Source organism: Nicotiana sylvestris, chromosome 5 (genome assembly GCF_000393655.2).
Source record: "Nicotiana sylvestris chromosome 5, ASM39365v2, whole genome shotgun sequence".
In the NCBI taxonomy this organism is placed as follows: Eukaryota; Viridiplantae; Streptophyta; class Magnoliopsida; order Solanales; family Solanaceae; genus Nicotiana; species Nicotiana sylvestris.
Genome location: NC_091061.1, coordinates 54791680 through 54807224, shown reverse-complemented (window position 1 = coordinate 54807224; position 15545 = coordinate 54791680). Strand labels below are relative to the sequence as shown.

The 15545-nt window shown below is 43.8% G+C and overlaps 1 protein-coding gene across 1 annotated transcript; it reads right to left on the bottom strand.

The window, feature by feature from the left end:
- Positions 1-1148: 1148 nt before the first annotated feature.
- On the bottom strand, positions 1149-2952 carry LOC104231028 (uncharacterized). The gene is made up of 2 exons (XM_070174052.1): positions 2542-2952; positions 1149-1736 (listed from the first exon to the last, which is right to left on the bottom strand). Exons 1-2 carry the CDS (start codon positions 2926-2928, stop codon positions 1602-1604), a joined length of 522 nt encoding a protein of 173 aa, XP_070030153.1. The 5' UTR covers positions 2929-2952; the 3' UTR covers positions 1149-1601.
- Positions 2953-15545: the final 12593 nt, after the last annotated feature.

The window sequence follows — 15545 nt, the reverse complement described above, 5'->3', positions numbered from 1 at the left end:
AGCATTCAAGATGTCGTTGTTACTCCCAGGCGCATGACACATAGAAATTCGAATATGACATCTCATAAAAATTAGTCTTAAGTAATCAACTTAAACAAAATGTTAATTATTTTCAAAATGAGAACACAAAGTAATAGCGTATGCCGTATATGATTATGACCCCCACAAAAGATAAGTCTTATAACTTATCCAAAATTGCCTGAACAAACGGACTTATAAGTTCTTTATCCTGCAACTATAAGTTTGAAGAATCACCCTTGAGGTTTTGGTAGGATTTCCTTTCTTATGCTCATTCCTTGAGTAGAATTTATATCACCTATCCCAACTTTATTTGAGATTGAGGCGTAATTATTGTTGTTGTTTGCTCATTCCTGAGCTACTATGGGAAAATGTAGTCCAATTGTTAGTCTAATCCCTGTCTTGCAACATTTTGTTCGAAATATCCAATTGAGAAATCAAGAAATGGAATGGTTCATCTATCAAACTCTTGAATGAATTTGTCAAAATCTCGCTTCTCTTGGTCGTAGACCACCAAATAATAGTCAAAAAGTTCAAAATTTGTACGAGATACTGTGTTAGAGCCCCATTCACAATACTTCATTGCCTTTTATGTTAACCCTCTGGTAAAACACATCCTGACTCCATCCCTATGTTGAAGTCTAAAAAAGTTGCTACGCATCGATTGATGTCGTTTAATTCATCTCAACTTTGAAGGAAAATATACTAAAATATGATGTATATTTTTTAAGGGTAGTTTTTAGAGAGCAATGTTTCCTGTTCTCTTCTCTCAATGTTTTCGTTTCCTTTTTTTTCCTTTTTCGAAGGGAGGGATGGGCCAACTAGAACAAGAAGAGGAAAAGTATTGCACCACTTGGATGCAGAGAAGAGTTGGATTGGACCCACTAGGATTCCAATCCAATCTATTATTTTTTCTTTCTCAAATTCAGTGTGAAATACTCTTGGTGGTTCATAATTAAACGAGTGCTCGTATATTTGAAGTCAAAATTGATTGATTTCATATATTTGAAGTTTGGCATATTGCATCATTGAGCTTAATTGGGAATCCAGGAAAGAAATTAATGACAAATGCTTTAACAAGGATAACCAGCTTGTGAGGTTGAAAATGAAAATATGGAGAGTAGCTCATCTCCATAGGATTGCACTATCAGGTCAAACTGTTAATAAATCAGATTGTTGGAAAGCTAATTTATCAAGCTTGATCTTTTGCTAGCTAGCAACAATGGTAAATTGCCATCACATCACATGGATTAATAAAAGTACACCTTAGACTGCAGAAAAACTCGTGAAGCACCTCAAAAGATGCCCGATTACAGAGGACATCAAAGGGTAAAACAAACTTACACACACTATGGATACGTAGAACTCCGCGAAAGACTATTCTCAGTTAAACAGTTGGAAAGATTAAGACGACCTATGGAGTCGACCTACAGAGGACATCAAAGGGTAAAACAAACTTACACACACTATGGATACGTAGAACTCCGCGAAAGACTATTCTCAGTTAAACAGTTGGAAAGATTAAGACGACCTATGGAGTCGACCTACAGAGGACATCAAAGGGTAAAACAAACTTACACACACTATGGATACGTAGAACTCCGCGAAAGACTATTTTCAGTTAAACAGTTGGAAAGATTAAGACGACCTATGGAGTCTTTCTTTTCGCTTTTCTTCTTGAAATGTTTAGAAGCTGCTTTCAGCACCTTAGCCCATCCCTGCACGAATTAATGTATTGTAAATTAACTAGACATGAGATTTTACAAATCGGAAAAGAGGATACTGCAGGAATCGCACTGCTTCATTGATTGACTATGCAATTTAGTTTATTTTCTCTGGAATAGATTTATTAGAACAAAGGAAAATAATAAAGGGCAGCCAGTGCACTAAGCTCCTGCTAATGCGCAGGATCCGGAGAAGGGCCGGCCGGACTACAAGGGTCTATTGTACGCAGTCTTACCCTACATTTCTGTAAGAGGCTGTTGAATCTGTGACCTACTGTGTCACAAAGAAACTTCTCAACGAGATGCCAATGAATGTAATATAGCATTGCACGCATTATTTCTTTGTAACAATGAGATCACACTTGTTATTAATACACATAATTTCAAAGACATGTATTGTCAAAGAATATGAACATCCATTCTAAAACCTTAAAGCAATAAGGGCAGCGTGATAAATATAAACAGCTTAAACCATTTCTTCTGACTCTATTTTAAATTATAAAAATTGGTCGTATATTTCCTTAAAGTTATATGATTCATACTATCCTTTTCCGTTTAATACCTTTGATTCCATACGTGTAGTTGCAATCAAATCTATTCATTAAGAAGAATCAGTTAACTACATTTCTTATGTATTGGATTTGAGTCAAATTTCGAATCAATCTATGTTGAGTAACTGCTTCCATTGTGTTGTTTGCTATTTTTGCTTTTGGAATCAAAAGACCTTTATGAGCACATGTCCTTTTTATACCCAATTTAAAACACTATATAACTCAACAAATATATACTAATATGTTACCTTTCTTGGCGTTGTAGTAGTGGTGGTAAGCTTAGAAGAAGATGGGACAGGAGAAAAATCAAAGCCCTTCCTCTTTCTCTTCTTCAACTTGTGGTGTATTTTCAGATTATCAAACAAAACATTAGAGAACTTCCTCTTGATACAGCCGATGACTCCGCCGCTGGCGGCTGCTTCTTCCTCGTACGACAACTTTCTGGAAAGACCCAAACTGAGACTACGGTCGTTGGAAGATGACAGAGGAGGAGGGACCAAAGGGGACCAAATGGAGCTCTGAGAATAGTCGAAATCGTAAGCGGAGTTGTCGGGGAATTTGCAGAGAAGATCTCTGGACAATGACGACTCTAAGTATTCAATTACCATCACCATTGGACCGCCCATTACTTTCATATGAGAAAGTAGTTTTCAGTTTTGACCGACCACTATACCCTTTGGCCTTTTGGTTGTAAGATGAAAAAGTAGCCGTTACAATATAGGTTGGCCCCAACCAACACAAAAAGACTCCTTATGATTTCACGTGTTACGACCATTTTGATAGTTCCAATTTTTATTACGACAATGTGTGCTTGTCTTGTTTTTAGTCACTCCTTGGTCTCATTTTATATGACACGATTATGAATCGGAAAGTTAAAGCAAATTTTTTGTTTCTATAGCAACAACATAAACAACAACAGCAGCAACAACATCCCAGTAGAATTTTACTAGTAGAATTTGGGAAGGATAAAATGTATGTAAATCTTACCCCTATCCGAAGAAGTAGAGAGACTGTTTCCAGGAGACCCTCGGCTCACAGACTTTGTTTCTATAAATACTTTTAAATTAAAAAATTATTGTAATTTTTTATACAGTTTTTAAAAATATTGTAAAATTTTTATATCCAAATTCATATCGAAAATTAGTGAATTTAACCTCTCCAAACTATGTCACATCAAGTGGAACCAAAGAAGTATTTTAGGTTCAGAGATTTCAAAGTCAAAATTTAATAGACAGAGTTAAATCCAAAAGTAAAAAGTTCATTTCTCTAAAAATTTTACATCTCGATTACTACATCCTACATCCAAGTATCCAATCATTCCTAAAAGGTTAATCTATACTTACTACAAAAACTCAAATGTCTACATTTCAACTACAAGAAGAGCTTTTTATTATCTCACGAAGTACAATGTCTTGATTCCATTATTAGTCCAAAGGTGCACCTTCCCTATCTTTTTTCTTCTTCTAGCATTCACCGCATTTATAGAGGTAATAAATTAGCGTTTTAATAAATTTTCACCAAAAAGATAAAAAATTCAGTAGAGCATTTCATTTGATTGCCTTTTACCTAGTTGTCTCCGCAATACCAAGAGATTCGCCGGAAAAACATGAACAGAACAACTTCAATTTTTTGGCCACCGAACTTCAAGCCTCCCTTCGTTGGTCGTTTTCTGTGGAAATTCATAAGACAGTTAAAGGGTAGGAGGAAAAAGAGAAGTTAATTACTCGGGTTTATATGCCGGATGAAAGACAAATTAAGTCCTTACCATAAATTAAAGGAATTTTTGAAGACTAAAAATTGATACAATACTAAGCAACAAATTGAGTTCATACAAACTATGACTTGTAGTCAACCATGGTGCCGATTCAGGAATCGGTGGGATATGTTGTTTTCCTGTAAAATGGTACAGTTGATTTTATAGTGCGTTATTTTAAACAAGCAAATCAATTTGACCCAAAAATAATAAAAAAATAATGTCTTGATTGTATGGGTCCAAATTTGGTCAACCACGGCTACTGTCAAACACGACTGTGTGCGGTAAAAACCGGGGAACTGATTCCCTCCCCCCCCCCCCCCCGAAGTGATATCCCGGAGAATGGCCCCGGAAGTATGGGATCTCGGGTTGGTCGCCCCCCCCTCAAAACCCGCCGGTGCCTTGCCAAGAATGAACATCTACTAAAAGCCCGACGAACGCGAGGATCCCTCGAAGAGTGCGCCCGGAGTCGATCAGATCTACTCGAGCAGTTCGATGCCATCCCTCACCCGACGTGAAGCTAACGGACTATCACATCCCATCTCTTTTGTCATTACAAAAGATTCTACACTAAGTTTGGGCGTCCCCCTTTTCTATAAAAAGGGGTCACTAGCACCTTGCAAGGGAGAGCTCCACTTGACCACGAAAAACAATAATATCCTCTCTCTCTTTCTAATTTTTTCATTCTCCTTAGTTCGAAGTTGTTTATATTCAATCGTCCTTTCTATCATTCGGAATTGGCTCGAAGCCACCCTTATATCCATTGTCTCTTAACTGGCTCCTCGTTATATAACTCAATAATGACCGTGAAAAGCCTTACTTAATCGAAGTTCTGCTTGTTATCCCTTCTCGACTGTCCCCGATAGCTCGATCCCGGCTCGAGCCTCGGCCCCGAGGCCTCCATCGACCTGCTCCACGCTCGGGCAACAAGTCCCCATGGTTTGCTTACTGCCTCGATTTAACTTGTATTTTATCGTTATACTGCGTAGTCTTAATACAAACTGCCCTCAAAACTAGCTCGAGAATAGATCACGTATTTTTAGAATCCCATTTACAAATTTAATTGTTGTTACCATTTTCAAGGTAAACAGTTTGGCGCCCACCGTGGTGCTAAAAATAATAGTGATTATTTTCTTGCTGGTTTCGTCAGATAAACGCACGTTACCCTTCACACTTTTCTTGTCCTTCTAATTTCAGGCTAAAATGTCCGGCTCGATAAACAGAGCCGAAAACAACAACCTCGAAAATCACGGGAAAAATGGCGTGGCTGTCCCGACCGCTGGAGAACCTCCACTGAATCCTGATACCACCCCCAGACCGATCCTAGCAGATGCAGATTCACAGGACGCGCAACAAGTCGACGAAACCTCCCACACTAACATAAACGTAAGACACGACGACCAACAGGAAGCACAAAAAACCCCGTCCCAAGAAGAACGAGATGTTAGTCTTCACGTTATCTTCGAGATGTTGCAGGCACAACAACTGGCCATCGCTCAGCTGCAAAGCCACCCGAGGACCCCAAGCACAACGGCACCAAAGACAGCTCCCCCGTCGAGCGAATACTCGAAAGGTCAAGCAACAACGGATCGGTGGCCGATCCCGCCCTCGTAAAAATGCTCGAGGACCTCACCAAAAGGATTGAATTAGGAGAGAAAATGATTGCGGCCAATGATAAAAAGTTCGAGACCTACAACTCCAGGGTGGATCAGATCCCAGGTGCGCCCTCAGTCCTCAAAGGCTTAGATTCAAAGAAGTTCATTCAAAGGTCGTTCCTCGAGGAAGTGGCCCCAAAGCCCATCCCAAAAAAGTTCAGAATGCCGGAACTCCCTAAGTACAACGGCACTTCCGACCCTAACGAACACGTCACTGCTTACACCTGTGCGTTAAAAGGCAACGACATAAAAAACGACGAGATTGAGTCCGTGTTGTTGAAAAAATTCGGAGAAATACTTTCAAAGGGGCCATGATGTGGTACCAAAACTTGGCTCCCAACTCCATAGATTCATTCGCCATGCTAGCAGACTCCTTCGTAAAAGCACATGCCGGAGCCATCAAGGTAGCAACAAGGAAATCCGACATTTTCAAAATCAAGCAAAGGGAGAATGAGATGTTGCGGAAGTTCGTATCCCGCTTCCAGATGGAACGAATGGAGCTACCGCCAGTCTCCGACGATTGGGCGGTGCAGGCCTTCACCCAAGGCCTGAACGAACGAAGCTCGATGGCCTCAAAACAACTAAAGCAGAATTTAATACCCAGTCGTAACCTGGTCGGACGCTCACAACCGATACCTGTCAAAGATCAGGGCCGAGGATGACCAGCTGGGGTCCCCTTCAGGCTCAGTATACCCCAACAGACTCCTGGCAAATGAGACAAAACCAAACAAAGACAGGTACCAACCATACCTCGAAGATAGAAGAACCGCCCCCAGGCGTAACTTACCCCGCAACGATCGGAGGATAGATCGAGGACAGGACCCCCGAGGGCTCGTAAACAGAACCAGGATCGATCGAAACATGGCACCGATGAACGCGCCCCACTTGTCGGAATACAACTTCAGCGTCGACGTATCAGACATCGTGTTCGCTATCAGCAAAATCAGGGACGCCAAGTAGCCTAGACCAATACAGTCAAACCCGTCGCAGAGGAATTACAACTTAGTATATGAGTTCCACAATACACATGGTCACAGAACCGAGGATTGCCACCAATTACGAGAAGAAGTGGCCCAACTACTCAACAAAGGGCACCTTCGGGAATTTCTCAATGATCGAGCCGAAAATCATTTTTGGGACAAGGGGCGACCAAGAAAAACGAGGCAAACGAACCACAACACGTCATCCACATGATCATGGGAGGCGCCGATACCCCGCAGGAGCCCATGATGAGGAAAACAAAAATATCCATCACAAGGGAAAAACAGACTCGGGGATATATCCCCGAAGACGCCCTTACATTCAGTGAAAAAGACACCGAGGATCTATCCCAATCCCACAACGATGCCCTGGTAATCTCTTTCCTTGTAAATTCTTTTCAGATAAAACATGTACTAGTGGATCCAGGTAGCTCGGCCAATATTATTAGGTCGAGAGTGGTAGAACAGCTCGGGCTAACTGAACGGATCGTACCCGCCACTTGTGTCCTTAATGGATTCAACATGGCAAGCGAGGCAACGAAAGGGGAAATCATCCTTCCAATTACCATGGCCGACACAACCCAAGACACCAAATTCCATGTCATCGAAGGAGATATGAGATATAACGCCTTGTTTGGGCGACCATGGATACACTACATGAGAGCGGTACCATCCACTCTCCATCAGATAATAAAATTCTCAACAAAGGACGGGATCAAAACCATCTATGGGGAGCAACATGCGGCAAGAGAAATATTCGCCATACACGATATGCTGCCAACGCTTGCGCCTCTGCTCCCAAAAAAGCCAATGGGTGAATCAGACCTCGGCCCCGGTCGGGTTTGATAAAAATGAAATTCGCATCACATATTCACCCTTGGGTGGTCATAATAAACCGACCCCGAGGCGCCGCCGGCCTGCCTCACTTTAAGGTACGTCCCTTTCTTTTTTTTATTTTAGAATAAAGAACTAACCCCCATGCAGGAACCCAGCCCGAGAAATTGGGACACTGACGCTATTAGAGGAAATCGAGACCCCCGAAGCATACCCGTTGCACTCTTTTCCTTTGACCAAGTTTTTTATCCCAAAAACAAGGAAAGGGTTTTTACCGGCAAGGTTTTGTAACGAGGCAACGACAGCAAAACTACTTAAAAGGGAAAACTTCAAAGGGTTGATCAAAGCCACCCTAACGGCCAACTTACAAGTGGCGAGGGGCATTCCCCTTGGGAGCCGCCCAATCCAAAGGAGATAGAGAAACGCCAAAGCGAAGGTTCCTACGGGAAGACAGCGTATAGGGCCACACGGTGAAAGTAGTCAAAATCCACCCGGGCGGAAGCATGTACTATTATCGGGTAATCAATCAAAAAGTATCCATTTTTCTCCCGTGAAAGAAAAGGAAGGCTCCCTCTCGAAGTAGGATCAATCATCAAAGCAACCATACTCGACGAAAAATAAGCCGGCCCGACACAAATAACACGCATACTATGCTGATGAATCGGAGAATATCTTCCAGCATCTCGTTTCCCAAAAAGCGGTATTCAAGCTTAAACAGATCCGATATACTCGGAGACTTAAACGGTTCAGCACCCTCACGACCCCAAGGTCAGGACTCCGGGCTCACGAAACCCTCACGATACAACTCCAAGTTTACAAAAGGAGGTATTCAAGACTAAACTGATCCGACATAATCGGAGACTCAATGTAAGCAAATTCGACAACTTGCACGACCCCAAGGTCGGTACACCGAGCTCAGCAAGCCCTTGGAAGGCAACTCCGAGCTCACGAGAAGCTGTCTTCAAGCTTAAACATACTCAATAACTCGGAGGTTGCTATCAATCGCCACTCAACTGGAAAAATCCGAAATTGTAAGACCTTAACGGGCAGCCTCGGCACAACTAGATATATTCTACAAACTGTAAGACCTCAACAGGCATGACAAACTGTAAGACCTCAACAGGGATGACAAACTGTAAGACCTCAACAGGCATGATAAAAATTGTAAACCTCAACAAGCATGAAAATCCCGATATTTAGGCTATACGTCGCATTTGTAAGAATCCCTAAAGGGCATGCCCTTGACGTAGACGCCTAAACTATCACTAAGGGATCAAAAATGGCTACGGCCAAATGCATATGACTACGGTTGAAACGACTGATACAACCTAAATAACGCGACTCGGGGACGCCCGACTGTTGCTAAAAAATCGCAGGCCATTACTTCGATATACTTCGGAAAGAACCGGTTAAAACAGGCTTCCCTCCATAGGCATAAATGAGCCCCGACAATGTGTGCTCCAAAAAATGCAAAGTGTCGATCTACTCGACCTACGAGATATGAACCTTACGAGGTGGTCGAATCATCGCCTACAATGACTTGAAATTGAGGTTCCTCTAGAACCGACAACGGGTCAGGCAAAATATTACAAAAAGACCTTAATGAGCGGATACAAAGCCTACACAAAGCCCATAGGCAAAAAACAGCGTAAGAGCCATTGTTGCCAGCTAAGCAAGCCTACAGGCCACATACTGAAAGGTCTCTATGACCAGACAACGTAAAAGCCATTGTCGCCAGCTAAAAATCTTGACAACTTGAGGATTAAAATGAGCTCGAATCGTAACCCGATTCGGAGACTGGATCCAAAATAGTTAAGTACACAAGCCTATGGGCCACGTATTAAAAGGTCCCAACGACCAAGAGGCATAAGTGCCATCGTCTCCAGAAATTCAATAAAATTTAAGGGTCAATCACAGCTCAAATCGCAACGCGATTTGGAGACTGGACCCGAAGATTGCAATACGCATACGGGTGCGGCATAAGTGCCATTGTCACTAGAAATTCAATAAAATTTAAGGGTCAATCATAGCTCGAATCGCAACGCAATTCGGAGACTGGACCCGAAGAACGCAATACGCCTACAGGCGCGGCATAAGTGCCATCGTCGCCAGAAATTCAGTAAAATTTAAGGGTCAATCACAGCTCGAATCGCAACGCGATTCGGAGACTGAACCCAGAAATTACAAGACGCCTAAGGGAGAGGAATAAAAGCCACCATCGCCAGCCAGAGAATCGAAGGAACTGAAGGGTCGATTACAGCCCAAGTCGCAACATGACTCGGAGATTGGGCCCAAGATAGTTAAAATGCAACATGCCTAAGGTCATGGCCCGGATGATACCATCATCAGATCTCTAGACCACGTGCCCGCAAGGTCAAATTCAACCAAGAACACAAATGGCCGTCATTGTCCGCCCATACAGGCAGGGAAGAGTTCGAAAATCAATTGAAGCTCGAAGTCACAGTACGACTCAAAGACCGGACCCAACATAATTGGATTGCAGGATGCCTAAGGGCACGACTCGAAAGAGACCGCCATCTGTGGATTAAATTTCCAGGCCACGTATCCGTAGGGTCACTTCGACCCAAGGCACGAAAAGCCACCAGCATTCGCCCATGCGACCGGGGTAAATACCGAAAAACAATTGCAGCTCGGGTCACAAATGTGACTAGACCCAAAAGACAGCTGAAAGGCAAAATGCCCAAAGGTAGAAGATGAAAACAACTACTACCTGCCCATACAGGCACAAAAAAATCAAAGAACAGGAAAGATCGAAGTCAGAGCACAACTCAGAGGCCAAGCCAAAGCAGCCAGGCCAAACGCGAAAGCCCTAAAACCCATTCACATAAAAAAATGTGCCTAAAGACCTTCGGTCAGTTCTGAGCCTACTAGGATCCCTCCGTGCATCCAAAAATTGGCCTGCCCAGTCGAGAGCAACTAACAAAGAAAAAGGTACCAAAGTTACAAAATTACAAATTCCTTCTTATATATTGTGTACGTAAAAAAGGGCACACTCTCCATCTACAGGCATACTCCGCGTGCATCAGAAGCAAAATGACAAAACGATAGAATCAACACTCCGCACCAAAGGAAGCCATAACATGCCAAAATTTCACCCTCCACAAGAAATAATCAAGCGCCTTGATTATTCTCTTTGATTGAGCCAATTCCTCCGGGACGACGGAACCCCTTGCGCCAACACGAGTACCCCTATCCATATCTACGACAGACACATTCCTCGACTCTCTGCCTTCAGTCGAAGGCTCACTCCAATATAGCCTGGACGTCAGCGGTGTCCCTCGGTTTCCCAGTCATATCCGACCGGTCTTTTACGCTGACACAAAGGGAGTCGGGCCTTGAAGAGACAAAGACCTTATCCGAGGCATCCGCCCCCTTCGGAGCATGATCCCACACTTGAGCTCTTAGCTCCCCACGAGCCGCTCTGGCGAAATCAACATCTCTCTTAAGGTACTCCAAAAAACCCACTCTTTTTCTACAGCTGATATAAATTGAAAAGGGGGAGGGTAAGCCCTAAAGATAGAAGGGGCGAAGCACGCATTGCAAAACGCCACCTGCTCCATCAAATAGCTCCCATATTTTGGGCCCATCCCCGGATATAAAGGGCCCCATAGGCACCTGTCTTAGTCGAGGCATTCTCCTCAGAAGCATAAAGCGGCCTCGCCTTGATAAAAGGCTCCGGAACACCACATATCTCATTATCAACGCCGCCCGCCTAAAGATCTACAGCCTCAGAAGGAGGCGCATCCACACCCCCGAGGGACCATCCAAAGCCAACAACACCTGCAATGGAGGAAGGAAAAAACAACTGTTGAATTCACCTTCATCACAGATAGAACCGGTGGAACACAGGGCATGCAGCACGAAGGACATCCCTTCGTCCTTACAAATAACTGCCGAGGATATCGAAGGCGTGGTGCCAACATCGGGGTATATTGACTCGCCTGGGCCCGGTCTCCGCCTTCCCCAAATAAAACAGCCGTTAAAAGCAGATCCCGACGACCCCCAAGGGTGCGAAAGCAACCAAGGACACTAGCCATCAGCAGCATATCCTGCGCTAGTATAATAACCGGCCTGGAAAGTCCCTGTCACCGTAAATAAAAACTCGTAAAGGCCAGCAACGCCTTTGCTAACACAAGTCGGCACACAAAGGCCTCCGCCAAAGAAAGATGGCCAGTAGATGCAATTGCTTCCTAACAAACGCTCATACAAAACGACCCCCAAACATCGGTCGGGATGACCCTGTCACAGGCAAATCTCTGCCCTAGGGCTGTATTCGAAAAGCCACCAGTATCCCTAAAACCTCCAGCCCTTGGTCGGGCCTCCTCTCGAGGGCCATCACAAAGTCCGAAGACATCGCCCTCGCCTTTACGATAATGATCCGGCAGCCTGATGTTACTGTTCTCATTTTTTTGTCGGGACACAAGAAACCCTATGCAGAACCATCTTATCAGTCAAAAAGCTCCACAAAGGTTTGAGGGAGAAACCAAGCACAAACAAATGCCAATTATACATTCTGGATAGGGGATATCTACATTGAAGGCCAACAAAGAGTCGGATACTCGAAAGCAATTTTCGTCCGAGATAACATTCCCATAGGTCCCGGAATTCAACGCTTGATCTCCGAGTAACTCGGGGAGGGGGGGGATATAACCCAGGCCTATCGGACCAAATACTAGCACCTGAGTCAGATGTCGATAATCCGCGAGTAGAAGGAAGCATTCAAAGAGCCTCAAAGGGCATGAGGACATTCAAAAACAAAAGCAAAAGCAAGGAAAGCAGAAGTCTGAAGGAGTTTATTCATATTCATAGGAAATACATAAACAACGGCCCTCAAGGGATCCTTACACATGATTACAAAGGCCCGCGAGGGGGTCATTACATGGGAAGAAAATTTCTAAGATATGCATACAACGAAAACCTAAGGGTCTAGCCTACTTTTCTACGGCATCTCTATCATCATCCCCTCGGGCGCATGACCTCAAAGACAATATCTTCCAAGTCCGAGGCCCTTGGGGACCCTACCTCGATTCCTTATAATGGCATCTTCACAAGGGAGAGAGGTGGGGAAAGGAAAACAAAAAGTGGCTGGGTGAAAAATCGGGCTACAGAGAAGCCCGCCTATATTAATCCTGCTAGACCACTTCTTGGGATGTTGCCCCGGCTCGGGAGGCAACCACCAGTAGGAGCCACCGCCGTACCCCCCAAGAATCTAAAAGGGGTGCAACGCGCCGAGCCGAGGGAAGAGGGTGAGTAGCAGTGTCTAATCCGAGCCCCCTCTTGAGCAGCGGTGCATAATCCAAAAGGAGAACCACCTAAATCGGAAGGAGTCGGCCCTTTGCCTCATCGCCCTGAGCTGATAGCAATAGAAACAGAAGTAGCACCACGGCGGTATGGGTTTGTCTAATAAAAAAGGGATCAAAAAAGGAGTCAGGGCACATATATAGCTTAAAAACTTGAAGCCTAGGGCCTCGAACATGGCAAGATGGTGGAACTTCAAAGTAGCAGAGCATGAAAGGAGATAGGTATCAAAAGAAGTGGGAGTAAGAAAGGTAACCAAAAATAGCCCCATTTATAGGGAGAGCAAAGCAACCTATAGCGCCATTACCGCCCTCGAAAAGTGTAACGGCAGGCACAATCAATGTGTTCATAGAAACTGAATCGATAGCAATAACTCCAAAGGTCACAACCTTTCGGGTGTCCTCGAAGAAGCGAAAAGGAAAGTACTTCGATACCTATCATAGGAGGGCTGCGCCATCAGGATGATATCGCTACCGAGGATCAACAAATAATGTGCTCATATCGTTTCTTATCGCTCGCCTCTAAGAAACACGTAGACTATCTGTGTGCGGTAAAAACCTGGGAACCGATTTTCACCCCCGGAAGTGATATCCCGAAGAATGGCCCCGGAAGTATGGGATCTTGATTCAGTCACCCCCCCTCAAAACTTGCCGGTGCCTTGCCAAGAATGAACATCTACTTAAAGCCCGACGAACGCGAGGATCTCTCGAAAAGTGCGCCCGGAGTCGATCAGATCTACTCGAGCAGTTCAATGGCAGCCCTCACTCGACGTGAAGCTAACGGACTGTCACATCCCATCTCTTTTGTCATGTCAAAAGTTTCTATACTAAGTTTGGGCGTCCCCCTTTCTATAAAAAGGGGTCACTAGCACCTTGTAAGGGAGAGCTCCACTTGACCACGAAAAACAGTAATATCCTCTCTCTCTCTTTCTAATTTGTTCATTCTCCTTAGTTCGAATTTGTTTATATTCAATCATCCTTTTTATCATTCAGAATTGGCTCGAAGCCACCCTCATATCCATTGTCTCTTAACTAGCTCCTCGTGATATAGCTCAATAACGACCGTGAAAAGCCTTACTTAATCAAACTTCTGCTTGTTATCCCTTCCCAACTATCCCCGATAGCTCGATCCCTGCTCGAGCCTCGGCCCCGAGGCCTCCATCGACTTGCTCCACGCTCGGGCAACAGGCCCCCAATATTTGCTTACTGCCTCGATTTAACTCGTATTTTATCATTATACTGCATAGTCTTAATATAAACTGCCCTTAAAACTAGCTCGAGAATAGATCACGTATTTTTAGAATCCAATTTACAAATTTAATTTTTATTACCATTTTCAAGGTAAACAACGACAAAAGATGAGGTCTTCACAGCATGACGTCCTGTGGAGGACGACGACGACCAATAACGGATGAAGGACGTATGACTTTTGTAGTAGCGTAGGCCTAACATGGTGCATTAGAAATATACTCTCGAATATTTCATATGATATGTCTCTTAGGGTTCAGAAGGGAGTTGCCCTTATATATATAAGAGGGAAGTAACCTTGTGAGAGAGAGACTTTTTGCAACTAAGAACTTTCTTTGTAATACTTATTCGACATTGGTGGTGATCAATTTTTACACACTTAATCCTTCTGTTCCACGAGATCAATAGATTCTACTTACCTTGTTCACTCTCATGTCTCTCATTCCAGAGTTTATTATACTTGGCTGAGATTAACCATTTTATCTTCTTTAATTGATTTAACCAAAAAGGATTCAATATCTTTTGGGTCAAACAATTTGGCGCCGTCTGTGGGGATTTCTCTAGCTAAGGTTATAGTTTCATCTAGACTCCTAAAAGAGATAATCACTTCTTCCGAGCTTGGTACAAACCAACAATGGCAGGGAAAGGAGATACGAGGCTAAAAGCCATAGTAGGCATCACAACCAATCTCCTAGACACCATCAATGAAGATAGCACAGAAGATCACAAAAATGAAACACCAAACATCACACCCGGGGGAGACACTTTACCTCCCCCACACGGGAGCGGGACCACTTCGAGCGAAAGGGAAGCCTCCACATCTGCAACAGGAGAGGCACCACCAGTAGTAAGAAGACTACTGGAAGAATGGCTAACAAATGCTCTAAACATCATCCTTGATAAAACCACCCAAAGGGATGATAGGGATATGACACTTGCAGATGTCACAATAAACGAGGTGAGCAAGACGCCCCCCGCACAAGTAACACTTATGTTGCTAATAACGCATGCAATGATACGCTTGAAGCTGTTTTCAAGAAAATGGAGGAGATGGAAAATGAGAATAAGGCACCCCGCGACCAAATGAAAGAACACCAAGAAAGAGTTGACAAAATACCAGGCGCTCCAAAGTTGCTGCCAAAATGCGATGTTGGGCGATTCATCGAGCAACCATACAGTGAAGAAGCGGCCCCGTACACCATTCCAAAAACCTTCAAAATGCCGCCCTATTTAAAGATATATGATGGTACTACCAATCCAGAAGATCACATCATCCACTACGTTATAGCCGTAAAAGGCAACTACCTCTCAAAAGAACAGGTACCATCGGTGCTGTTGAAAAAGTTCGGCGAAACCTTAACACAGGGAGACTTGACATGGTACTCTCAACTACAAGCACGCTCGATAACGACATTCAAGGAAATGGCAGACAAATGCGTCACCACCTATGATGGAGCGAAAAAG

Bases quoted from the DNA above. Each gene is read 5' to 3' on its own strand.
- LOC104231028 (XM_070174052.1), bottom strand. From the start codon at position 2,928: ATGAAAGTAATGGGCGGTCCAATGGTGATGGTAATTGAATACTTAGAG. The intron at 1,737-2,541 runs GTAACATATTAG...TAATTCGTGCAG, and splicing joins CTACTACAACGCCAAGAAAG to GGATGGGCTAAGGTGCTGAA.